The sequence below is a fragment of the Acomys minous genome, assembly GCF_964271855.1.
Source record: "Acomys minous genome assembly, chromosome: 5".
NCBI lineage: Eukaryota > Metazoa > Chordata > Mammalia > Rodentia > Muridae > Acomys > Acomys minous.
In genome coordinates, this window is record NC_140494.1 from 124,191,952 (window position 1) to 124,217,815 (window position 25,864).

The following is a 25,864-nucleotide window of genomic DNA, read 5'->3' on the forward strand; positions in this document are numbered from 1 at the left end:
TAGAATCGTAAAATGATGCAATCTGGTCGTTCTTCACTACTTCAGTGCATGTATTCAGCACAGCTCTAAAATTGTGTGGAAGTGGGGAGCGCCGTGTCCTACGCTCTCCTGCTCCCTGTGTTTAGGCTTTGCAGGCTTCTGGACCCCTCAGCTCTACAGTTACAGGAGGGCAGCAGCCATAGCGTAGTAAGTGCATGAGCATGACTGTTGCTTTCCTTACAAGACTAGACCATGGTTAGGGTGTGGCCTTGGGGTCAGTTTGCCCAGTACATGAAATACGACTTTCTATTAGAGCCAAGCTCAAAATTCTGCAGTCGTATCAGTGGCATCATTTTATTTTAGTCTTTAATTCACAGTAAAATTGGGAAAGCAGGCATGTAGTACACACCTCTAACTCCAGTGCCCAGGAGGCTAAAGCTGGAGGATGGCCAGAAACAAAGCAATGATGATAGGTGGCTCAGCGGTTTAGAATACTGTCTGCTCTCTCAGAGGACCTGGGTTCGATTCCCGGCACCCACATGGCTGCTCACAGCCCCAGAGTCCCAGAGAGCCATGACCAGAAGGCATCCGCATGATGCACAGACAGACAGACAGACAGACAAAACACCTATACAGATAAAACAAACAAAAAAATATAAGTTAGGGAGTGTGGCCTGGTGACTAAGAGCACTGGCTGCTGTTACAGAGGACCTGGATTTGGTTGCCAGCACCAACACGGCAGCTCCTAACCGTCTGTCACTCCGGTCTCAGGGATTCTGATGCCCTCCTGACTTCCTTGGGCACCAGGTACACATATGATGTACAGACATACATACAGGCAAAATACTCATACACGTAACATTTTAAAAAGGATTAAAAAAACAGCAACGATAGTTATAAGTTGCTTGGCAGTGAGGGAAGGCTAGAGGTCGATTGAAAGACATAGAAGAAGATGTAGGAAGTGGTTCTCGTTGGTTCCTAGAAGAACTGTCTTGTAATCAATTGACTATCTTCCTGAAAGATGAGATCCTTCCAGGGGACCGCCATTCAACATTTTAGGCTGTAGGAGTCATTGCCAGTGTTGGCATCCCATGGGGTGCAGCCACCTACTAGGCTACAGAGAACCAAATTAACCCTCCTGTGGGATGCCTAAGAAGTCCGCTCCTGGGCATCACTGTCACCCTGAAGTAGTGGGGAAGACAAAAAATGGCTTTTCAGATACCATATATTTCACTGTCCTTTCCAAATGACAAGTTAAATATCTTTTTTGGTTTTTTGAGACAGGGTTTCTCTGTGTAGCCTTGGCTGTCCTGGACTCACTGTGTAGACCAGGCTGTCCTCAAACTCACAACGATCCGACTGCCTCTGCCTCCTGAGTGCTGGGATTAAAGGAGTGTGCCACCACGCCCAACTTAAACATCATTTTTTAAAGGTCTTGTTCACTGCTGCCAAAATGGCCTTAGATATATTTATACTTAAAAGTCAGGACAAGTAACAGTACCATATGCATTTTTAAAGCAGTTGTCTTTTTAGTTGACCAAAAAGAGGATTTATCATCCTTAAAAATAAAGTAGCAAAATTCAAGGGACACATACAAATAAGTCTTATCATTTTCTCACACCAGTGCCTTAAGTACTACACTTACCTAAGAGTTAGGGTTCTGATGCCATTAAGTGAAAATTGGCTATAATTTCCTTTTTCCTTTAAATGTTGAAAGGTAGAATTAAAAAAAAAAAATTAGAGTAGAGTGTGGTGGTGCATGCTTCTATTCCCAGCACTCAGGAGGCAGAGGCAGGCAGATCTCTGTGAGTTCCAGGCCAGCCTGGTCTACAGAGTGAGTTCCAGGCCAGCCAGAGCTTCATAGTGAGACCCTGTTCTTTAAAAAGCAAAAGAACAACACTAATGATGAGGATAATTAAATGAAATAAAGTGTGTACATGTTAGATACACAGTTCATTGACAAGTACACATACCTATGCAAACACCACTTCAATTAACATATTTCTAACAAAAATAAATAAATTTAAAAAAAAAAAGATGTTTCCAACATACCTCCCATCGCAGGATCGGAAAACTTTAAGAGGCTGAAGAAGGAATGGAAGAGCTAAAGGGTGTGGGAGGAGTTCTGTAAAATGCTGTCTGTGCTCTGGACACGCCACGCCATCCCTCCCATGAATTCACATTAATTGTAGTCACTGCATAAGATCAATCCAGTAAGAATTCCAGAGGACCAAGGCCCCATCTAAGGAGATACTGGCAGTTGATGACTACTGAGGAAAGGAGAGTAATTTGTTGTTGGAGGTGTGGCCCCTTGGAGATTGCTATGCGTTAGGGGTAGCCCCACACTTATATAAATAAGGGTAGCATTAACTGTATTCAGTAGGTGGGTCAGGCAGGGGTGGCACACACCTCTAATTCCAAAGCCTGGGAGCCAGAGGCAGGCAGATCTTTGTGAGTTTGAGGACAGCCTGTTCCAAGATGGAAAAACCAAAAAAGAAGAAAGAGAAGAGGAGGAAGAAAAACAAAACAAACAACATTTCTAGGAATTGTACTCAATAGGTGATTTTAAAAATAGGGAGGAGGAGGAAGTAAAGTTGAGAATGCTTTGGAGGCAGCCTGGGGAGAGAGAGTAAAAGATACTCTCCAAACGTGTAGACCAGAGCGTTTGCATCGCTCACGGCACCTCCCGTGTAGAGCTGTTCTAAGTGTACACTTGCATCAGAAATCATTAAAAAAGAAAGTAATAAACACAGCATTTCATGTACAATCCTCCTGTCTTTACAAACAGGTTGTTCTGGTGACTGATGGCTGTCTTGGCATTGGCAGAGGGTCTCTGCGACATTCCTTAGCTACCCAGAATCAAAGAAGTGAGAGCAACAGATTTCCACTCCCCTTTCCTTTCCCGTCTAAGTTGTATGTCATGTGCATGGCGAACTTGGAGGAGGTAACACTTTTTACTCAGCTCTTTTTAGTTTGATTGACTAAATTTTAGGACTTGGTCTCTTGTTGGTACATTTGATGAATGCTTTTTTAATGTATGCCGTAACATTGTCTCCTTCGGTTTCAACTTTGACTGGTTACAATTTTAAAAGACTGCATTTCAAACACTCACTGATATTCCAAGGTACCCAACTTAGGAACACAACCAGCGTTGTTGTCTTTCTTCCTGCTGGTAGGCTGTGGAGGAGCCAAGTGATCTTTTGGGTGCTAAATGTGTCTCTTATTTGGGAAAAGTCTTACATCAGTTCCAGCATAGATGTTGAAAGAGTATATGTGCTTGAGTTTTTTGGTAAAATAATGTTACTTTCAGGCATGTCTTATTAAATGCTAGATCTCCTGGTTTTTCCATTTGAGAAAGTTATTTAACTCTTCTCCACTTCAATTTTTTTTTCACTGTAAAATGTAGATGAGAGGCAAGTCGATCTCTGAGTGTGAAGCCAGCGCAGTCTCCATAGCAGGCCAGCCAGGGCTGCATAGAGAAACCCCTGTCTCAGGAGAAGAAAGGAAAGACAAACTGTAGATGATGGTTTTCCCAAACAGTGTTGGAACATCTTGCTGGGAAGAGGCTGGCCTGGCTTCCCTGGGAACATTTGCCATTCTCCTCTGTCTGACGTGGCACCGCTGCTATTATTTCTTTATTACTTTACTCTTTAGCCCCGAGTTAAACTGTTATTTCTTTATTACTTTATTCTTTAGCCCCGAGTTAAACTGTTATTTCTTTTACCATTTTCTATTCAGAAACCCATCTCAGTCATTTCCTGCTGGTGTCATGTTGGTCTCAGTCATGGTGTACTAAGTGATTGGTAATTTGTGTCACCTCTTGTGTTATCTCTTTTGCTCTGCAGCTTCAGAGCACTGATTCCTTGGAATGCCTTGAACGACTCATTGACTTAAATAATGGGGAAGGGCAAATTTTTACTATTGATGGCCCCCTGTGTTTGAAAAATGTACAGTCTATGTTTGGGTGAGTATATTGTAAAGCCTTTCACCTTTATATTTAACCCAGATTATAGTTTGACAGCCAGGGAGAATATCTGTTTTATTATTGCTGATTGTGTGATTTAATTTTCTCAAAGGCCCATTCTTCAGATAAAGTGGAGTTTGAAAAGTTCACTCATTTTCCAATTAGACATTACTATGTTTATTAATATTAGCCTGCAACACTGACTTTCTTATAATGGCTCAACAGTTTCAAAGGTTAAATTGTTTGGGGCCTTCTCTGAATTGAAATCACATCACAAATGTCAGCTTGTATTGTGTGCACAAATGTTCAGGCTTAGCCTTAGAATCAATGGGAAAGGATAACAAGATTCGCATCTTTAATGGTTTAGTGTCACTGTTCCTATAACATGTTCTAGAAAGCTCATCGACCTGGCGTACACTCCTTTCCACGCTGTTCTCAAGTGTGGCCACCTAACGGCTGATGTACAAGTCTTCCCCAGGCCAGAACCTTTTGTTATAGATGAAGAAATTGATCCTATCCCCAGAGTCATTAACACAGGTAACTTTTTTGAAATTTCCTTCTTAATTTTTCTGATATCTGGAACTTACCTAAGAGGTGTCAGATTATTGTTTTGTATGGTGAGATCTTGAGTTAATCTCCAGTCCTTGGTCACTATACATATTACTAGAGTTAAAAATAATGGCCAGATTGACTTAAAAATAAAAAGATAGGTTGATGCTTCAGTCTAGTGTTCTCCCAGCTGAGCTACGTTAGCCACCTGAGATGATTCTTGGTAAAGATACTGACATTAATTAGCATCGTAACTAAGGTATATGAAGAGCAGTCTTCTAGACTTGACTCGCGTGACTTTTGCTGTGTGACCCTAAGTTGCTTCTTCCAGTACTTAATGAGTCAGTGTGGGGAATGAACCAGTCAGCCGCTGTGCTCGTGATCTGACAGACTGAAGCAGCCCAGCCTGCTGCTTTATTATGACTCAAACAAAATGTTTTTTGCATCCTACTGCTTTGATCTAGTGCATGTTTGTTGATGCCATGCTTAGCTGAGTTTAAAAAATTTTAATTGTGAGGAATTACAGGACAGACAATTGTCTTCCATTGGTTGGAGGACTCCTTAAGTGGTGAGTGCACGGCAGAGCTCTTAGGCATAGGGAGCATCACTATCAGTGTTGTTGACACCTGGTCTGATACAGTCTGACACTTACCAGATGCCCGACAGGTAATTGCCCAGTCAATAAGTGATTAAAAGTAAGTGGGCAGTAGATGGATGGTCATTGTTTGGGGTGTGGGGTTTAGAATGAAAGCCTATGGGTGGGCGTCTTGCTTTTGTGCCTGCAGTGTTTGGCTGTCTGGAAGGAGGGGCACCCACTTCGGTTCACTGTCACAGCATATTAAACTGCACCTAAGGCTTAGTTGCCTTCACACCTATTAAGGTCTACTTCCCTCCTGCCCTTTATTTAAATATTTCTCTTATTTCTAATATAAACTTTTAGTCTTAAGATGATACTTGTGTAACTTCTCCCTAAATCACTAAAGTGTTTGTTGTGAGACCCTCTCTTCTCACGTGAAAGCTGTCACCCGTTAGATGCTCAACTGGGAAGGTGCTGGAAGTACATACCCTGGTATATTAGAAGAGTGGTTATTCAAGCCAGGCTCCGGGCCATATTGTAATCCCAGCACTCAGGAGGCAGAGGCAGGCGAATCGCTGTGAGTTCAAGGCCAGCCTGGTGTACATAGTAAGTCCAAGACAGCCAGGGCTACACAGAGAGACCCTGTCTCAGAAAAAAAGGAGGAGGAGGAGGAGGAGAGTAGTAGTAATTATTCAGCACGATTCTGGTATTTTAAGTTGTTTTGCTGATAGGGCTTGTGGATTTACTTAGAAGGAAAACTGAAAAACAACTCAATAAATCCTGTTAGAGGTTTCCTCCTGTGGATAATAGTAAATGAATCTATTTTCTTTACAGTTTGTAGTGTTTTCAAAGGTTTTTGTTAATTACTTATATAATCAAATATTTTCTTAAAATGTTGGCTTAACTTTAATTTATTTTATTTTATTTTATTTTTGAGACAGGTCTCACTAGGTAGCTCTGGCTGGCTTGGAACTCTATCAGTTTTGCCTCCCAGGTACTGTGGTTAAAGACGGGTACCAGCCCACCCACCCATGAACTTTTGTGTTAGAGTTTTAGGAAATACTTTTTTGGTTGTAGTATAGCTACTGTAAGGGAAGAAATTATCCTGTTGGTTTTATAAAGAATGTATTTCTTTCTCAAGAAAATACTCTGCTTGGGTATGGATGTGGCGTGTGCCATGGGTGTGCAGGTTCATGTACCCACGCAAGTGTATGTAGAGGCCAGAGGGAGACACTGGGGTCTTCCTGTGTCATTCCTTGCTTATTGCCTTACAGCAGAGTCTCTCACCTCATCAGCTGTGGTAGCTAGCCAGCAGTCTCCCAAGGATCCCGTCAACATCTCTCAGTCGGGGAGTTACAGGATTGGGACATCCCGTTACACCCTGGTCTGTTGTGGAAGTGCTGGAGATTCTAACTGGAGTCCTCATGCTCAAGCACTCTTAACCACCAGGCCATCTCGCCACCCAAAGGAATGTTGTTAAAGCGGTGGCTTTACTTCCCAAAGGCAGAATAGGGTTGTTGTAAATGCTTGATCTTAACTCTCCCTGTGACCTTACTGTCCTTGACCATACAGAAAAATTTGGCCTGTAAGCTTTTGCCTTGGCTAAGGTCCTTGCTTCATAAAAAGAAAGGTTACCAAGCCAGGTGTAGTGCTGCACGCCTTTAATCCCAGCACTCGGGAGGCAGAGGCAAGTGGATCGCTGTGAGTTTAAGGCCGGCCGTTCTACAAAGCCAGTCCAGGACAGCCAAGCCAAGGATACACAGAGAAACCCTGTCTCGGAAAACAAAACAAAAAAAGGAAAGGAAAGGTTACCTAGTTTTGTTATAAAACCTGAATTCATGAGTTCAAGGCCAGCCTTGTCTACAAAGAGAATCCAAGACAGCCACGGCTACACAGAGAAACCCTGTCTAAAAACCAAAATAACAAAACAAAAACAAAAACAAACTGAACTTGAATTCATTAAATAAAGTCATCATTATAGTTTGAGTTACTTAAAATTAAAATTATCCATGAATCTCAGAAAAATTTAATAGTTTTCCCAGTATTATACTTGAAATTTTTACCTTAAAACAGTGTTTGTAGAATCTAATACATAGACACTAATGTATTTTCCCTATTATGAATAATTCTGTGTTGATTCCTCCCTTACAGATTTGGAAATAGTGGGCTTTATTGACATAGCTGATATTTCTAGCCCCCCAGTTTTGTCGAGGCATTTGGTCTTGCCCATAGCACTTAACAAAGGTGAGTTCTCTTCTTATGCCTTAGGGTTACATGGAGCATTATGTTTTCTAACATCATTCTTCAGTGTTATATAATAAGCTGGCCCACTGGACAGAATTTAAAGGAAAAGAACTGTTAACTGAATTGAGTCTTAGAAATTGAATGTTGCCTCAAATAAATACTTGCCTTGCAAGCCCAGGGTCCTACGTTCAGCTACCAGCACCTGTGTAAAGCTGAGTGGGACTAAACTTGTAGGTCAGCTACCCTGGTGTAGGTAGGTCTCAGTAAATAAACAAAATAAATATTTTAAAGAGAAAGTTAGATAAGGTGGTAAAAGTTTATAATCCCAAGGCTAAGGAGGCAGAGCCAAGAGGAGCTCTGAGGCTCATTGGCCAGCCTTTGTAGCTTGATTGGTGAGCTCCAAGCCAATTACAAACCTGCTCAAAGTAGATGCATTTCTGAAAATAACACTTGAGATTGCCCTCTGGCCTCCATGTGTGCACATATGCACATGCATCTACACACATGGACATGTACACATGCATTTTTTAAAGATAAAAATTATAATTATAATTAAGTGACATCCTTCTCCCTGCCCCTCAACCCCAAGACAGGGTTTCTTTTCTCTGTATAACAACCCTGCTATCCTGGAACTTACTTTGTAGGTCAAACTGGCCTCCTTGAATTTACAGAAAATTGCCGGCCTCTGCCTCCCCAGTGCTAGGATTAAAGGTGTGCACCACCACATAAGGCCCAGATTGTGTCATTGCAGAGTATACTTATCAGAGTTTATATTGTCATCATCACCATCCGTTTCAGAACTTTCTCATCACCCACCAAAAGAAACCCTATTAACCATGGATCCTAGTGTCCCTTCTCTCTGTGGGTTGCCTCTTCTGTATGTCTCATATACATGGGATTAATACATTATTTGAAAAGTCCTCATATGGACATTTATTGGAAAACCATGTGTTTTTGTAACTTGTTATAATATTCACTTATAGTTCTATGTATTTTCCCTTCAAGGAAAGAAACAGTCAAGAGTTTAGAGTTTTGTAGATAATCTCACGCTAACCTGTTTTACAGAAGGTGATGAGGTGGGTACCGGCATCACTGATGACAATGAAGATGAGAACTCAGCCAATCAGATTGCTGGCAAAATACCCAACTTCTGTGTACTGCTCCACGGTAGCCTGAAAGTGGAAGGAATGGTGGCAGTTGTTCAACTAGGGTAGGAAGACTTCATTTATATTTGGTTGACCCAAAAGGAACTGCAAGGTGAAATTCTCCGTAGACTTTAATGAAAGAAATGGAAAGATCCTGGTCACCTTTGGCTTTCCTGTCACCTTTATTACTTTCTACTCCTTAATCATCCTGCAAAGTAATTGTAAGGCAACTTTTTAAATTACATTGATTTTTATGGTATATGCTTTCTCTGTTGTCCGCTTTTAATTTTTTAGTCACATATTTACTTGATGTTTTGAGAGAGGATTTTGCTGTGTGAGTCAGGCTACTCTCACACCCATGATCCATGTGCCTCAGACTTTTAAGTGCTGGGATCGCAGCTATAGCAGCCACACTCAGCAGGGTTTCCTCTCATTAAATCTTGCATGGGTGCTGGTCCTCTGCAAGGTGGACAAGTGTCTTTAATAGTTGCCTGCTCCATATCTTGACGCCCACGCTATTGCTGGATGTCAGCTCATGTCCTCAGGACACGGAACAGGTGAGGAGACTGAAGCTTAGAGACACAGGAAATCGCCTAAGGTCACAGGGATAGCAAACTGAAGAGCCAGAGTTGTTGTTGTTTTGGGGGGGGGGGGTTCATTGAGGCAGGGTCTCTCTGTGTAGCCTTGACTGTCCTGGACTCACTTTGTAGACCAGGTGGGCTCAAACCCACAGCCTCTGCCTCTCAGGTGCTGGGATTAAAGGCCTGCACCACCACGCCCAAGAGCCAGAGTTCTTAACCTGTGCCCTTAATCCAGAGCTCTTGCAGCCGCTCCATTGAATCCCTTCCCTGTAAAACAAGAACTTGCTTTGTAGTCATGACACTTGCAGAGCTGTCTGCTTCCCTTTCTGTAACACCTGCTGTTGGAAAAGACAAGGTGGCCTGGCCTTGACCTGGCCTTGACAGATATGTGGGATCACGGGGCTAAGACTGATCACAGAGCTGGGCGAGGTGGCACATGCCTGTAATCCCAGCACTCGGGAGGCAGAGGCAGGTGGTTGTGACCTTCCAAACAAAGTGCCTTTAATAGTTACCTTCTCTGTGTCTTGGCACCCAAGCTACTGTTGACTCTGACTATGGGAACTAACAGGACCCTTTCGGAGGCTAGGGGCAGAGGAGAGTAATATACCTGACCTGAAAGCTTAAGTCTGTGTATGCAGAAAAGCAGAACCTAGACTTCTCTAACTGATGTCTTTCACCTTCTCGCCCTCTAGTTCTGAATGGCATGGAATGCTCTACTCCCAAGCTGACAGCAAGAAGAAATCAAACCTCATGATGTCTCTCTTTGAGCCTGGCCCAGAACCTCTCCCGTGGCTAGGGAAAATGGCACAGTTGGGTCCCATTTCAGGTACAGCCCAGACCAGCTCTTACTAGTTTGATGTTGTTTTCTCTGCTGTTGTGAATGTCTTTGAGTGTTTCTGGAGCATTCCTGAGCTCTCTGATGCTGGGTGCATACATGGAGGTCCTCAGACTTTTTTTTTTTTTAAGATTTATTAGGTCGGGCATGGTGGTGCACACCTTTAATCCCAGCACTCAGGAGGCAGAGGCAGGCGGATCGCTGTGAGTTCAAGGCCAGCCTGGTCTACAAAGTGAGTTGAGGACAGCCAGGGCTGTTACAGAGGAAAACCCTGTCTCGAAAAACAAACAAACAAAAAAAAGATTTAGTTACTTATTATGTACACAATGTTCTGCCTGCATGTGCACCTGCACAACAGGAGAGGGCACCAGATCTCATTATAGATGGTCATGAGCCACCATGTGGTTGCTGGGGATTGAACTCAGGACCTCTGGAAGAGCAGCCAGTGCTCTTAACCTCTGAGCCATCTCTCCAGCCCCAAGGATCTCAGACTTTTTAAGGCTTGAACTCAACTTTCTTGGTTCAAGGAAAGTAAACATTTATACTCACTAAAGTACGTATGGTGCCCTTAGCTGCTCAGAATGGAAAAGCCGTGTTTCCTTTGTGCATGCTGCCGTTTTCCTTTTAGAAACTCTTCCCTCTACTTCAGTGATGTTGCTGCTGTTTCTGTTTTTGTTTTTTCAAGACAGAGTCTCTCTGTGTAGCCCTGGCTGTCCTGGACTCACTTTGTAGACCAGGCTGGCCTCGAACTCACAGCGATCCACCTTTCTCTGCCTCCGGAGTGCTGGGATTAAAGGCATGCGCTACCATGCCCGGCTTGTTGCTGCTGGTTTTTGTCTGGCTTTTCTCTGACAGCTTTTCTATTTCTTGTCACCTTGTCTTTTCCTCTTTTGCCTCAGTTTCCAGAATGTCCCTTGCTTTCTCCTGTTGTTTGTGTTCTCTCTTTGTTGTTTCTTCAGCTCTAGTGGGTTCAGGCTCCCAGACTGCACCTTGAGTCTCACCTCACAGTTGCAGGCTGTGCTTACAGAGGCCGTTGTCTCCTACTGCCTGTCCCTGCTCCTCTCCCCACTGTGCAGTTCCTTTAGTTTGGAGCCTTTGTCCTCAGCCTCCATCTCTGTACTTCCGGTTACCCCTGACCCAGCTGATTCCATTTTCATTCCAGAGACATCTGCATATGAATAAAAGAGGTAGCTGGAGGGTTGTTGTTGTTGTTGTTGTTGTTGTTGTTGTTGTTGTTGTTGTTTTGGTTTTTCAAGACAGGGTTTCTCTGTGTAGCCCTGGCTGTCCTGGACTCGCTTTGTAGACCAGGCTGGCCTCAAACTCACAGAGATCCTCCTGCCTCTGCCTCCCAAGTGCTGGGATTAAAGGAGTGCACTACCATGCTCAGCTCAGTAGCTGGAGGTTTTAAAGTCTGGTGGGAAGTAGACTCAACAGAATGCAAGAGGTCAGCTCAGCCAGGAGGACAAGGTGATCAGCTCAGCTGTCTGTGGCTCAGAAAGCTCTTCACAGGGCAGAAGCACACCAGCTGAGTTTTGAAGAAAAGTTTGCTGAGCTGATAGAGGAAGAGAGGGCTGCTAAAGCCAGCAACGGCCTGCTGGGAGAAAAGCTGTAGCACAGCAGGAGCAGATGGTAGGTTAGAGCAGTAGTTAGAGCAGAAGAGGCCCCTGAAATGTTCTGCAGAGACAGGGAGGCGTCAGCTGAGGAGTAAAGAATGTGATTAGCCCCTTCTGTGTACTGTGACAGCAGTTATGAGATTGTGTGCTGGTGTCCTAATCCGAGTAAGAGATAAGAATCAATTTGCACTCTGGGGCTAGTGGTACAGTTCAGTTGGTAGAGTGCTTGCCTGGCAATGCATGAAGCCCTGAGCTCAGTCCTCAGCACCTCATATATCTGGGTGTGGTGGTGCACACCTGTAATCTTAGGGTTCTGAGAGTGGAGGCAGGATCAGAAGTTTAAGATTATCCTGAGCTACAAAGAGACTTTGAGACTCTGCTAGGGAAGGGAGTGAGGAAGGTGGGGAAAGAGGTGAAAGAGCAAGAGAAAAAAAAAAAAGAAAATTGAATTCTGCTGTCAAATGCAGATTTGAAATGACTGGGGTATCCTGCAGTTAAAGGTCGCCATAGACTGCAGATAAGATGAGAAGCAGACGCAAGAGGCTTGGGGAAAGACGCTTAGCAGTGTTTGCACCTGGAAATAACCCCAGCTTCAGGCCTAGGTACACAGTGAACACTTACTTTTCTGTTTCTACGAAGGATGTTATTTATTAGGGTTTACAGTTTCAGACGGTGAGTCCATGAATATCATGGCAGAAAGCATGCCAGCAGGCATCCAGGCACAGTGTGTAAGCTGTACCTGAGACCTTAACATCTGACCCCAAGCAGAGGGTTGGGAGCTACCTGGGAATGCTGTGGGCTTTCTGGCACATCAGAACCCACTCCCACTTCTCTTCCAACAAGGCCACACTCCAATCCTTCCTCAACAGTCCCACCAACTGGGGCCAAGCCTTCAAACACCTGAGCCTCTAGGGCCATTCTCAGTCACACACCCACGGCGTGAGTGGGCAATAGACTTGGGGAAACATGTTCTGTTCATGCTATGTGAGCCTGTGAAACACAGGTGGCTGTGCCCAGAGGTAATCCCTGCAGGAGCCAAGTGAGGAAAGTGACAGAAATGGAGAGCTCTTAGTTATAGCCGATCACTCAGGGCCACAAAGGTGAGAGTAGGGGATTACATAAGGGGTGGCTCCCAAATTTGAGTTTTTAATATATAAAATCAACATGTTTAAAAGTTCTATTTTCTGGGCCCCATCTGTTGAGATTTGTATTTAAACAATAAGCACCAAACTACTGTTTTGTATTGCCTGGTTTTGTGTTGGTGGTGTTTTTCCTTCAGTGTTTTTCTCCTCTTCAGTGGGGCTAGTAATCTGTCATTTATTGAAGTTCAGGTTGTCAGGCGCTGTGGAGTGTTGTACAGGACTGTCCTCCCAGCCAAACTGCCACTATCTTCATAGGTTCAGCTGTATCCACCTGCAACAGAGTATCCCAGCTGGGCCTGATGACTGTCAACCTTCCCTCCTCATACAGGGGGTGTAGACAGGCCATGGGACTCTCAGAATCTGTTTACTCCCCCACACCACTTGTATGCAGTTCTGCCCTGATTGCACCTGGTCCCCAGGGAGGGACTAGAATACATGCTAAAGGAGGGGCTCCGCCTGTGTCGCTGTGGGGCAGCCATCATACATGCTGTTGCCCTGGTCTGGCTTCAGGGGCAGCTGTACATACCCCTCCCCTAGTCTCTGTAAGTAGCATCAGTGAACTAGGTGGAATTGTACCTTGGTGTGTTATTTGTACCTTCAGGACAATAGGAGACGTTTATAGTTCCTCCAGAAAAGAATTTTAGCATCAGCTAGACACTGAAATTTACCGTTTGTTTTAATATCAAAATGGGATTGTCATGACCCCACATGACAGTTAAGAAGGCAGTGTAGTGGTCACTGTGATAGAGCACCAGCCAGAAGCCATGTAGGGAAGTTTATGGGTTCATGGCATTGGGAACTTAAACTCTTGTTCGACCTGCACGGATTAGGAAGTACAGAGTTGAAGCTGGTGGAACTGGCCGATAGTCCCCAGGTCCCGCCCCCATTGGGCTCCGCTGTCCAAAAGGTTCCCCAGAGGACATTTCCCACTCAGATCTCAACAAGAACTGTGTGTAAAGTACATGGTACACAGTAGGCATGTAATTACGAATGCCGTTTTGTTTATCAGAGCGGAACATACAAATGCATTGCTTACACCAGTCCTTCCTGTTCTGCCCCAGAGACAGTCACTGGTTTCTCTTGGTATTTTTACCTGCATTCCTAAGCACCGCCAGCACTTAGATGGAGTGCGAAGGTGTGTTGCTGGGACACGGGGCTTGTGAAGGACAACTGTTTAGCTCTTGTTCTCTAGGATCTCCTGGTTCATGACTGGCTGAGCAAGGGGTGCCAGCGACATGAGTGTTTTGAAACATCTCACTTCCTTCCTTACACTTGATTGGCAGTTTGGTCTGCCGCTGTCTTGGTATCTCTGGTATTCCGAGTGTTCAGAATGAGGAGCATAGCTGTTGGGTTCTGCGTTCATTTGCCTGAGCCCATGAGTTCAGTGGTTCCCCCTCTCCGTTCCTTCTGTTCTGTGTGTCTGCACCTGTGAGTGTTTCTTCTCTCTGGTCTCCTTCCTTCGGGGCACAGTGTGTGTATGTCTTTCACTTTCCCATTGTTTCCTCTGTTGTATCTTCAACTTTACCATGCACCTCTCTGGTTCTGTTGTTTTTATTTCTATTATTATGTCTCTTCTAAGATTTTCTTGTTCTTTCTTTTAAGTACAATATTTCCTGTTAATGCAATCTCTGCTAATGAAGGTATCGTATATAAGCTCCAAACAAAGTCCAGGGTTTATAGGTAGGTGTTGGCATATGTGGTACTAACCCTGAATGCTATAGAAGAACAGGATGCAAAGAAACCAGTGTCAGAAGACCTTAGATGACAGTCATGGGTGAGTAGATTAGCATCCGGACCTGTAATATTCACAGGTACATGGAGTAGGTAGGGAACAGCAGTGTTGAATGATGGGAAAATGCTAGCATCAAAACCAGGGCACTGCCAGGCAGTGGTGGCGCACGCCTTTAATCCCAGCACTCGGGAGGCAGAGGCAAGTAGATTCCTGTGAGTTCAAGGCCAGCCTGGTCTACAGAGTGAGTCTAGGACAGCCAAGGATACACAGAGAAACCCTGTCTCGAAAAACCAAAACAAACCAACCAACCAGGGTATTGAATCACTGCGGAAGCTTGAGGATGCCCTCCATTCTGAGCCTTATTGCACTTGGTTGTTTTGCTTTTTGTTTTTTTGTTTTGTTTTTGTTTTTGTTTTTTCTTGTTATTTATTTTGGGGTTTTGGTTTTTCAAGACAAGGTTTCTCTGTGTAGTAACCCTGGCTGTCCTGGACTCACTTTGTAGACCAGGTTGGCCTCAAACTCACAGAGATCTGCCAACCTCTGCCTCCACAATGCTGGGATTAAAGGCGCGTGCAGCACACCTGCCTTATTTTACTTGTTTTTAATAGAGCTGTCACTATTTATTTCAGGGTAGCTCTATGGAGAGAAGTTGTATATTTGAACTGCCTGACACCTAGTTGGAATTTAGTGATTCTTTTTTGTTTTTGTTTTTGATTGTTTGGTTTTGGGGTGTTTTTGTAGGGGGTGAGATAGGGTTTTCCTGTATAGCCTTGGCTGTCCTGGAACTTTTTAAGTCAGGCTGGCCTTGAACATACATCTTTTTGTTGTTTTTAATAAGTCTGATGTAAAAGAAATATGTTCTCTAGGCAGAGTCCCTGTGTGTTGTGTACAAGGCTCTTGTGTAACTGGTGAGTAAATGACTGAGTGTAGGCAGGAGAGCATTGTGTGCAAGGTGGGCAATGGGGGTCAGGGCAAGGAAGTGTGTGGAACAGGGCTAGGGGCTCCTCCTGACTTCAAGGAAGTGTGTGGAACAGGGCTAGGGGCCTCTGCCTGACTTCAAGGAAGTGTGTGGAACAGGGCTAGGGGCTCCTCCTGACTTCAAGGAAGTGTGTGGAACAGGGCTAGGGGCTCCTCCTGACTTCAAGGAAGTGTGTGGAACAGAGCTAGGGGCTCCTCCTGACTTCAAGGAAGTGTGTGGAACAGAGCTAGGGGCTCCTCCTGACTTCAAGGAAGTGTGTGGAACAGAGCTAGGGGCTCCTCCTGACTTCAAGGAAGTGTGTGGAACAGAGCTAGGGGCTCCTCCTGACTTCAAGGAAGTGTGTGGAACAGAGCTAGGGGCTCCTCCTGACTTCAAGGAAGTGTGTGGAACAGAGCTAGGGGCTCCTCCTGACTTCAAGGAAGTGTGTGGAACAGAGCTAGGGGCTCCTCCTGACTTCAAGGAAGTGTGTGGAACAGGGCTAGGGGCTCCTCCTGACTTCAAGGAAGTGTGTGGAACAGGGCTAGGGGCCTCTGCCTGACTTCAAGGAAGTGTGTGGAACAGAGCTAGGGGCTCCTCCTGACTTCAAGGAAGTGTGTGGAACAGGGCTAGGGGCTCCTCCTGACTTCAAGGAAGTGTGTGGAACAGGGCTAGGGGCTCCTCCTGACTTCAAGGAAGTGTGTGGAACAGGGCTAAGGGCTCCTCCTGACTTCAAGGAAGTGTGTGGAACAGAGCTAGGGGCTCTTCCTGACTTCAAGGAAGCGTGTGGAACAGAGCTAGGGGCCTCTGCCTGACTTCAAGGGGTTTTTATTTTGACAAGGAGTAAAGGAAATGGAAATACATCTGAAAAGCTGGAGCAATGCCTCTGCTGGAGGAGATGCTTGTCGATGGAGGTGCTTTGGCCCAGTATTAAGGGGTTGGGTTGCTTGCTTGCTGGTTTTGAGGTTGAGTCCACTCAGCCAGCCTAGCCTTCAGCTAGCTCACAGCAGTCCTGCCTCAGTCTCCTGAGGGCTGAGTCTCCACGCCTGTAAGATGTTTTGATAAATGACCAAAATCAGAAATAAAAAATGTTGGGCTCAGCTAGGTGTGGTGGCATATGCCTTTAATCTCAGTTTTGGGGTAGAGGTGGGGATGTGTAGAAGCAGGTGAATCTCTGAGTTTGAGGACAGCCTGGTCTACAGATTAAGTTCCAGGACAGCTAGGACTACAGAGAAACCTTGTCTCAAAAAAAAAAAAAAAGCATCTGGGCATGGTGGTGCACACCATTAATCCTAGCACTCGGGAGGCAGAGGCAGCTGGATCTCTGTGAGTTTGGGGCCAGCCTGGTCTACAAAATGAGTCCAAGACAGCCATGGCTACACAGAGAAACCCTGTCTCAAAAAAAGCGGGGGAGACTCACTTAAACAAATTGGTCTTATTCCAGTTTTCAACATGAGTAATTGGGCAAAAGACTTAAAGCTTTCAGAACTGGGAGGAAAGAAAGATCGCCTGCTCTCTTCAGCCCAGACCATGGTAACAAAAAGGCAAAGGAGGCTCCTAGGTTCTAAGTGTGCTTTGTAGCTCTGTGGCGCTTCCATTGCCTTGGGAAGCAGGACCAAGTATTCAAACCCCATTGATCTGCAGACTATGAAACTACAGCAGCTTTAACTAAGGAGTTTGCCTATATAAGATTTCCTGGTGTGCATGTCTATGTTGTAACAAGGTCTTGTACTGCAACTCTTGCTTTTTTCCTGCCTCAACTAGGTTATGTGACTTCATAGTCACCAGCCACATGAGACTATTTAAACTTATTAAAAATTAAGGAACATAGAAAAGTGTTCAGTAGCTGGTGGCTGTGATATTAGCACAGATGTAGATGTTTCTCCCACCACAGAAAGTTTGAGTGACGAGTTGTGCGTATGGTGTAGCTTTAAAGTAAGTTTCCCTGGTGCATATGTTTGCTCTGCCTTCTTTGGGCTTTATGCATAAAGTTAACGAGAAGCTGGTTTCTTGAAGGACATTGGGCTTCCGCTTAGCTGGGTCCCTGCTGATTGTTTGATCTCCCATGTCAGTGACTTATCTATTGAGAACACGGTCTCCACCATGACTGAAGTTAATGTTAATTTCTTTATTAATGATGGAGTGATTTAAAAGCTAATTGCCTAATTGGGAATGTAATTGTGTTTGCCAGGTGTCATTTTCAAAATTGTCTTTTTCTTTAAGATGCTAAAGAAAACCCTTATGGGGAGGACGACAACAAAAGCCCATTCCCCCTGCAGCCCAAAAACAAACGAAGTTATGCCCAGAATGTGACTGTCTGGATCAAGCCCAGTGGCCTGCAGGTACACCACAGTGCTCACGCTGCTCTCTGCTGCGGGCTGCTGTGGGCTGCGTGGGCTGTTCTCTCCTCTGATAACTGTGTAACTCACTTCTAATGTCTGCCCTGACTGCCCAAAAGGATGTGAGATGGCCCACAGTGAGATGTACACACAACACAGTCACTGTTTACAAAATCTACAGCAATAACAAAACCTGAGGAAAAGATGGAAACAGTTGTGCCTGGAACCAAAGGCAAAATGGTACTTGTATTTGAGAACTTTGGTTCTGGACTTCGTGATACCAAGGTCAAAAAAAAGAAGCAAATGGTTGTATAGTTTTTCTTATCTAATAACAGAAACATTTCTGGAGAGGTGTATTTTCCCAGCATTGGGCCTTATTTTTAGTTATTTTGTATTTCTGAAACAGTCTCATGCAGCCCAGGCTGGCCCCAAACTCACTATCTAGTCTAGGTTGGCCCTGAACCTCTAATCCTCTTGCACCTACCTCCCAAGTGCTGGGATTACCGTCATCACACCTAGTTTACCAACACTGGATTTTTTACTTGGCTGTCCTGGAACTCGCTCTGTAGACCAGGCTGGCCTCAAAATCAGTTTTACTGTTTTTAATGAAGGAAGCAGAATTAGCATTTAATAATGTTGGTATAGGCTTGTGAATTATAAGGAAAGAGGGGTGCATAGAGGGAAAGAGGGGCCCAAGAGCTTGAGTGAGTTACAAAATGTCAGACAGACCCAAGTGTGGGCAAGGCTCCTCAGGGCAAAGTTGACCATAACAGTATATGAAAAGGCCTAAATTATCTGGTTATTTCCTCTATCCCTACAGTAAAACCAAGCCATTGTGTGTGTCTATCTGTGGTATGTGTGTGTGTCTGTGTGGTGTGTCTCTGTGTGTGTGTAGTGGTTTTGTATGTCTGTTCACTTATAAACAGAGAAGGTTTGGGCTCATGGGTCTTGGAGTTCCAGAGCTTTGGGTCTATGATATTATCATGGCAGGAATACACAGAGGAGCAAAATAGAGAGCAGATAAAGGCCAAGGCCCCTCGTTTCCTTCATGGTTGTACCCTCCAGGAGGCTCAGCCACAGTACATTAACACTCACAAAACACATCCATGGGAGTTACAACTGTTACCAAGGAATGCTGCCTTCAGGCAGGACAGCCCTGGGCACTCTCCTTCCACTGACATGGGCACTTATTTCTGTTTGTAACAGTCACTTGGGAAACCCCCTTTTCTTTTCTCTTTTTTAAAATTTATTTACCTTTATGTGCATTGGTGTTTTACTGGCATGTGAGAGTGTCTGATCTTGGAGTTACAGACAGTTGTGAGTTGCCATGTGGGTGCTGGGATTTGCCCTTAACCATTGAGCCATCTCTCCAAAAGCCCCTTTTCTTTTGGGTACTGTTTTTACGTGTAAAAGTTACTCTAACCTCTGTGCACCGAGAAGAGGCATTCAGGCTGCCTGCAAACATTATATATATGGTATACATTAAGTTTACCATTTCAACCATTTAAAAATGTACAGGTTGACGATTGTTTATGTTGTTAGATGATCGTTGGCATTCTCTAGTTCCAGACCAGAAATCCCTCTACACTTAACCACTGAACCGTCTCTCCAGCCCTATTTTAAGTTGATATCTTTTAAATCTTTTAAAAAGATTTATTTATTTATTTATTATGTGTACAGAGCTCTGCCTGCATGTACACATGCACAACAGAAAAGGACACTAAATCTCATTATAGATGGTTGTGAGCCGCCATGTGGTTGCTGGGACTTGAACTCAGGACCTCTGGAAGAACCACTGAGCCATCTCTCCAGCCCCCTTAAGTTGATTTTTTAATGTCCTGTGAGCTAAGTGTCAACTTCATTCTTCTGCATTCATTCAGTTATCTCAACAGCAGTTATTTCCCCAACAGGGTCTAGCCATAGATCCATGGGTATCCTGGGCCTATTTCTACAAGACAGTTACTTTAATACTATCAAGCTTTTTAAAGGAGGACAGATACTAATAGCATCTCAGAAGCAATCTTGATGTTAATACTGTCTCTTCTCATTTCCATGTCTTCAAACACTCATTTTTTTTTCTCCAAAGCCACAGAATTCTAATGTTGAATTTTTTATGCTTCACAGACAGATGTACAGAAGATCTTAAGAAATGCAAGGAAGCTCCCTGAAAAAACACAGACATTCTACAAGGTGAGACTGTAAGAACTACAGTAGGGAAAGGTGTGCCTAGGGGCTGCGCCCTCAGCAGTGGCTCGGGTGTGCACACAGGTGTGCATGTGTACAGTGATTACAGTGATGACAGCTGGGTAATCTGTTCCTCCCTCACAGTCTAGCTGAAGTGCTGAAGTGACCCGGGCTGTGCAGTAGAAGGCTGCTGTAAGGGGCACAGGCAAGCAGCTTAAAGGGACCGTGAATCCCTGACCTCCTCACCACTGCTCTGTGGGCATTAGGGCTACCCAGGCAAGCACTGCATGTGGCTTCTAGGGAATTTCACACAGAACACACCAGAAGCTGCCTCCAGGAATGACCAGCCAATAGTTAGTGTAAGGAAATGGATGTGCTTTGTAATCTGCCTAGCTAATCCAGAACCAGACTGGTGGACTAAAGTGGCAAAGAGTGGAGTGGAGTGGGGACATTGGGGTTTTTTGTTTTTTGTTTTTTAAGACAAGGTCTCACTGTCTTGGCCTATAGCTTGCTGTGTAGATCAGGCTGGCATGGGACTCACAAAGATCTGGCCACACTCAGTTTTACCCACTTGTCCTTTTGGAGTTTGGCTGAATTAGATTAAGTGCAGTGTGAGATGGGCCTTAGCCTGTGTCTTTGTTTTAAATGTAGTACATAGGGGCTAGCAAGATGGCTCAGACGTTAAAGAGCACTTTCTACTCTAAAGGACCTGGGTTCAACTCCCAGTGGCTCACTACCATCTGTAATGTTGGTTCTTTATCGTTGTTGTCTTTAAACCTAGTTTCTAGCAATCTAGGGAAGTTAGACAAAATACAGTTTTAATCATAGTTCAACCAGAAAGCTTCTCAGCCAGCCAGATGTTTATCTTTTCTCATTCACTGTAACCAGTTCACGTCTGGGGATTAAAAAGGGCGCAGGGCAAGTGGCTGCTTCGGTTCCTCAAGTGGATGAGGAAGGGGTCTCCTCCCTGTGTAAACAAGGGCTGTGAGAGCACAGCAGTCATCCAGCTTGCCCACAGCATGCCCGCACGGTTGACAGGGTGCTTTGTGTTTCTCTGCTGTCCCTTCCCAGTGTGTTCACCATGACACTCCAAGTCTAATCAGAGAGGCGCCAGCCTATGAGATTTGGAGCAAGTCTTTTCCATGCCTGATTAAGGGAGGGAAACTATTCCCCAGAGTTGGCATGAACGCTGTATACAAGGTGCTTGATGTGTTTGGCATAACTGTGCGTTATCTGTGATGAGCTTGCTGACTAATGGAGGTGCTGGGCTTGCTGCAGACAACACTTGCCAGTTATGCACCACACTGTTATCCCTGGTTCTTGTGTTAAAAACACTTCCTAAGGTAAGGCTAGGAGAGAGCAGACTCTGAGCAGTGCCGGGCAGTTGTATAAACAGAATTATTCATGTCTTTCAGGAGCTGAACAGATTACGGAAAGCTGCCTTAGCCTTTGGTTTCCTGGACCTGCTTAAAGGGGTGGCAGACATGCTGGAGAGGGAGTGCACCCTGCTGCCTGACACAGCCCACCCAGACGCCGCATTCCAGCTCACGCATGCTGCCCAGCAGCTCAAGCTGGCCAGCACTGGCACCTCTGAGTATGCTGCATATGACCACAACATCACACCCCTGCATACGGACTTCTCAGGGAGCAGCACTGAAAGAATGTGATGCTGACCTCTGGAGCTTTCCCTCTCTACCCACAGACCCTGAGCTGCCCCACAAACAGCATTTGCCAGTTTGACTGTTTCTACTGCAGTCAGAGGAGGTCTGACAGGTGCTTGTCTGGGCTCTAACATTAGCTGTATGGGACTCAGGCTTTAGGTCCAGAAGCAGCCATTGCTCTGTCATGGGCACAGCTCCTGAGAAGCTGGACAGATGAGAGCGCTCAGGAAGCCTGACCAGCATGGCCCTCCAACATCCAGAAAGCAACTCTTCTACAGGTGTATGTCTCAGTTATAAACTACTGTGCAGGGAATGAGCAATCCAGACATCTAGAACTTGCCTAAGTACAAACCTGATGCCACTGGGTGGTTTCAGATTTTTTCTTAGAACTTATTAAAATACAGTGGTAATGCGCAGGTGCTTCTGGTGTATCTTGAGGTACAAATTTTTAGATAGAAACTACAGTATGTATAAAATCACTCCTGTTCATGTTTTTAAATGAAAATTAAATATTTGAATTTCTATAAAATTATTTCACTAAGAAACAAATGGCATTTTTATCTATCTTATCCCTTGGATATAAATCAGCTTCCAAAATGTCAGATTCCTGAATCCTAATGTTTCTTGGGTTCCATTTTAACTTCTTGGTTGCTGACAGTGGTCAAGTCTTGCACCTTAGCCAGGTTCTGAGAGAGCACTGATGGGAGTCGGGCTTCCCAAGGCTGTGTCTGCGTGCTTAGCCAGCTGCTTTGTGGCTGAGTGTGCTCAGGTAAGTACTATGCAGTCCTATGCCAAGACAAAGGGCTTCATCCACCTGAAAACCATTAGGCTGAATAATCTTTAAGCACAAGTCATTAGGATTTTGAGTGTAAATGTTTTAATAGAAATACAGTCTTTCACTTTATCAGACAACAACACAGGGGAAGCTAACAGCAACTAGGACACGGGATTTTGCACAAGGATGCGGCGTAGTTGACTGCAAAGCTGACCTGCTGGGTGGCTCCCACCATCAGTGGAAGAGATACAGAAGGTGATTCCAACAACCGGTGACAGAAGCTGAAGACCTGGAAAATACTCTTCAGTGAGATGAGATGTGTCAAACCAGCCAGCTTAATGCTAATCCGCTTTGAGCTCATTGCAACAACACAAGTCTCCTTTCCCCAAGAACAGCAGAGTGGAAGATCTGGAGCTGCCACTTCTTAGGCTCCTGTTTCCAGTGTTACTTCACTACTTGGTTTCTGTGGAATGCGGTAGGGAGACTGAAGGCTCGTGCAGTGGCCAACCCTCAGCTCCTGATTCTGCTCAGCTCCCCTTAGGGGAGTTTCCTGCAGGAATCCAGCTGGGACTCCTACTGCACAGCTTTAACAAAAAGGAGGGAGGGAGGGAGAGAGATGGGGGGAGGGGGACTGTGGTGGCACACGCCTTTAGTCCTAGCACTCAGGAGGCAGCGGCAGGAGGATCTCTGTGAGTCCAAGGCCAACCTGGTCTATGGAGCAAGTTCTAGGACAGCCATGGCTACACAAAGAAACCTGTCTCAAAAAACAAAAACAAAAAAAAACAAACAAAACCCACCTAATTACTGGGGGGGAAAAAAAGAAAAATAGGTGTTTGAAGGTCAAAAAAGTAGTGTCACCACTCACTCAGAGAAATACGTAAGTTAACAGACTGAGCTAGCCCAAGAACTGTAGGCTGACTGTGTATACAGCCCAAGACAGCTTGTAGGCATGTCTGGTCTACTTCAGTGTTCACATGTGCCAGCGCCACCATTACTACAGCTGATTCCTGCATCTGTGTTGTCTTCCAACCCCTGCAGCCATTACATTTGGAATTTATAATCTCAGTGTTTTGCAAGTAATGCTCCTTCTTTCTCCGGTATTGCAGACAGTTCTGGTTTAGCCAGGAATGACGTATTCGTGGTGTTCCCAGGTTCTACTTGCTTTCTCTAATCACTCTGCCTCTTCAGTGCTTAGTAAGTACTGAGTCATCAGTATCTTTAGGCCAAAAGACATCAAATACGATGAGTTCTCTAGCCCTACTCCGACTCAAAATGTATTATCAGTGACCAAGCTCACCTGATGTTCAAAAAGTCAGTGCTACCCCACTACACAAGTAATGGCGTGGGTATAATACATCCTCGGTCCTGCCTGGGTCACTTTTGACAATGTTCAATGGAAAAATGTAGTCTTGTTTTTTCATTTTTCACAAGCAATAGCAGAAAGACCAAGCCCTAACTGTGAAGATAGACAGCACGGTAGGGAAGAGCACAGCCGTGAAGAGGTGTCGGCTAGTCCCTGTCGCTAAGTACACAAGAGTGAACCTGTTGTCAGATACCAGAGACCCTTGTCATGCAAGTACAACACTAAGATAAGACAGTAAATTCAGGAATGTTACTGGGAAAGGAGACAGCCTTACTTTAAAAAAAAAAAAACAACCAAACAAAACACATTTACATCAGTACAAGAAGGTAAAACAGTAAGAATAATAGAATCAGCTCAAATAAAGCTACCAAATTTCTCTTTAGTGGAGCTTTTTCTTTTTTTGTCCATACCGCCGCCTGCGCTGTTTATAAAGGTGACGAAAATTAATATATAACCCTGCAAAACAAAAACAACAACAAAAAACCAACTGATTAGAATGTCTTTGTAACTAGGAGTGGAGGTGTGTGGTGCTCCCCATGCCTCACAGCACTAAATCTGCTTAGCTGCATCTTAACCCAGCAGCAGCAGCTCTGCACTAGGGGTGGCCCAGCCCCTCCTGGGGGTGTCCGGCTTCTGTTCTCTTCCGCAGCTTTAGACAAAGATAAACCTTGTCTGGTGAACAAGGTCTGGACCAACAATGTACCAAGCTTCATCTCCTGCCTACAGTCTGCTCATCTGACTGCATGCCTCAATCGGTAAGACATTTGAGTATTAATAATGCTCATCAATACAGCTCACCCCTACACTGATTGATGCTCATGATTTTTTTGGGCCTGTTTTTTCCCCTTATGTATTTAATGAATGCCTGAATCAGATATGGAAGTCTACTCAAGAACACAGAGTAAGCAGCAGTCTATAAGTGCAATGCAGTAAGTGAGGAAACAGGATTCCAGAGAAATTTTTCAGTTCTACTGAACTAGCAAGTTCTGTAGCTTAGCCTTGCCTCAGCTCCCTCATTTGTACAATCGGGATAAACACTTCACAGACTCACTCTGAAAGGAAAGTGTATAACATACACCACCTGGTTAAGACCCAAAATTTTGAATTTCGGATTTACTTCTTTTTGAAAAATATGCAGGTATCTTTTAAATTAAACAACAACGCATGAAGGAAAGATAATAGGAACAGTGCATATTAAAATATTTCTACTCTTTTTCTTGGAGACAGAGTCCTACTCTATTGCCGGGGCTAACCTTGGACCTGAGGCATTCTTCCAGCCTCTGTCTCCCTGGGGCTGTGATTACAAATGTGAGCCCCCAACACAGCGCCAACTTTTTTACTAGATCTAGGGACCTCATAAAGGGAATAAATCTCCTGCACTAAATGATGGTGATCACTAGACTTCCTACCTTCTCAAAATACTTGTACTGTTGGTCTTGTCGTTGAGGGTGGTGACCTCTAAGATGGCCATCCTGATCCCTTTCCCCCAGGTACTTCCTGCCTGGTCTCTCGCACTGAGCCTGACCAGTCTGGGGAATGGCTTGAGTCCCGGCTGGCAGGTTCAGAAGGTGCTATGGCTTCTGGTTGTCTCTAAACACCTAGTTGCTTGCCCTCAGTAAAGCCATGTCAGCAGCAGGAGCATATGGAGAGGATCTTTGGCAGCCTCAAGAGTAAGCTCAGAACTAATACTCTGGCCTGTTGGGGCCTGACCAAGAAGCTGCACCCCCAGCAGGCCTCTGAGTGAAAGTCTGAGACCTGGAACCAAAAGCACCTCCTAGGCCACTTTCTGGCTCTCAGAAACTGGTAACAATACTTGTTTTCAGCTGCTAAGTCTTGATAATTTGTTACACACCAAGAAAACTAATATACTGGCAGTAGCTAAACCTGCTGTATACAACACAAGCCAATCACAGACATTTAAAGGAACCCTTTGAGTTACAATCGCTTTCAAGTAATTACAGTGTACTTCTTCTTCTTGTTCTTCCTCCTCCTCCTCCTCCCCTTTAACTAACTTATTTTTATTTTATGTGCATTGGTGTTTTGCCTGCATGTGTGTCTGGGAGAAAGTCAGATCCTGGGATTAACAGGCAGTTGTGAGCTACCCTGTAGGTGTTGAGAACTGAACCTGGGTCCTCTGAAAGAGCGGTCAGTCCTTTTAACCACTGAGCCATCTCTCCAGCCCTTCCTGCTGGTTCTTAGCTTTTATAAAGTAATCTAGAAATTGTG

The 25,864-nt window shown here is 44.7% G+C and overlaps 2 protein-coding genes across 3 annotated transcripts in view; one reads left to right on the top strand and one right to left on the bottom strand.

The window, feature by feature from the left end:
• INTS14 (integrator complex subunit 14) overlaps positions 1-23,910 on the top strand; it is a 29,853-nt gene extending 5,943 nt beyond the window's left edge. For both annotated transcript variants that reach the window (XM_084783892.1, XM_084783893.1), the window contains exons 5-13: positions 2,768-2,923; positions 3,825-3,943; positions 4,338-4,480; positions 7,221-7,313; positions 8,379-8,523; positions 9,732-9,865; positions 17,540-17,658; positions 19,780-19,845; positions 21,255-23,910. In XM_084783892.1, coding sequence (XP_084640018.1) covers positions 2,768-2,923; positions 3,825-3,943; positions 4,338-4,480; positions 7,221-7,313; positions 8,379-8,523; positions 9,732-9,865; positions 17,540-17,658; positions 19,780-19,845; positions 21,255-21,506 — 1,227 coding nt within the window. In that variant the 3' untranslated portion in view covers positions 21,507-23,910. The remainder of the gene's footprint in view (positions 1-2,767; positions 2,924-3,824; positions 3,944-4,337; positions 4,481-7,220; positions 7,314-8,378; positions 8,524-9,731; positions 9,866-17,539; positions 17,659-19,779; positions 19,846-21,254) is intronic.
• Positions 22,355-25,864, bottom strand: part of HACD3 (3-hydroxyacyl-CoA dehydratase 3) — a 33,071-nt gene continuing 29,561 nt past the window's right edge. Inside the window, exon 11 of the mRNA XM_084783901.1 lies at positions 22,355-24,094. Coding sequence (XP_084640027.1) covers positions 24,018-24,094 — 77 coding nt within the window. The 3' untranslated portion in view covers positions 22,355-24,017. The remainder of the gene's footprint in view (positions 24,095-25,864) is intronic.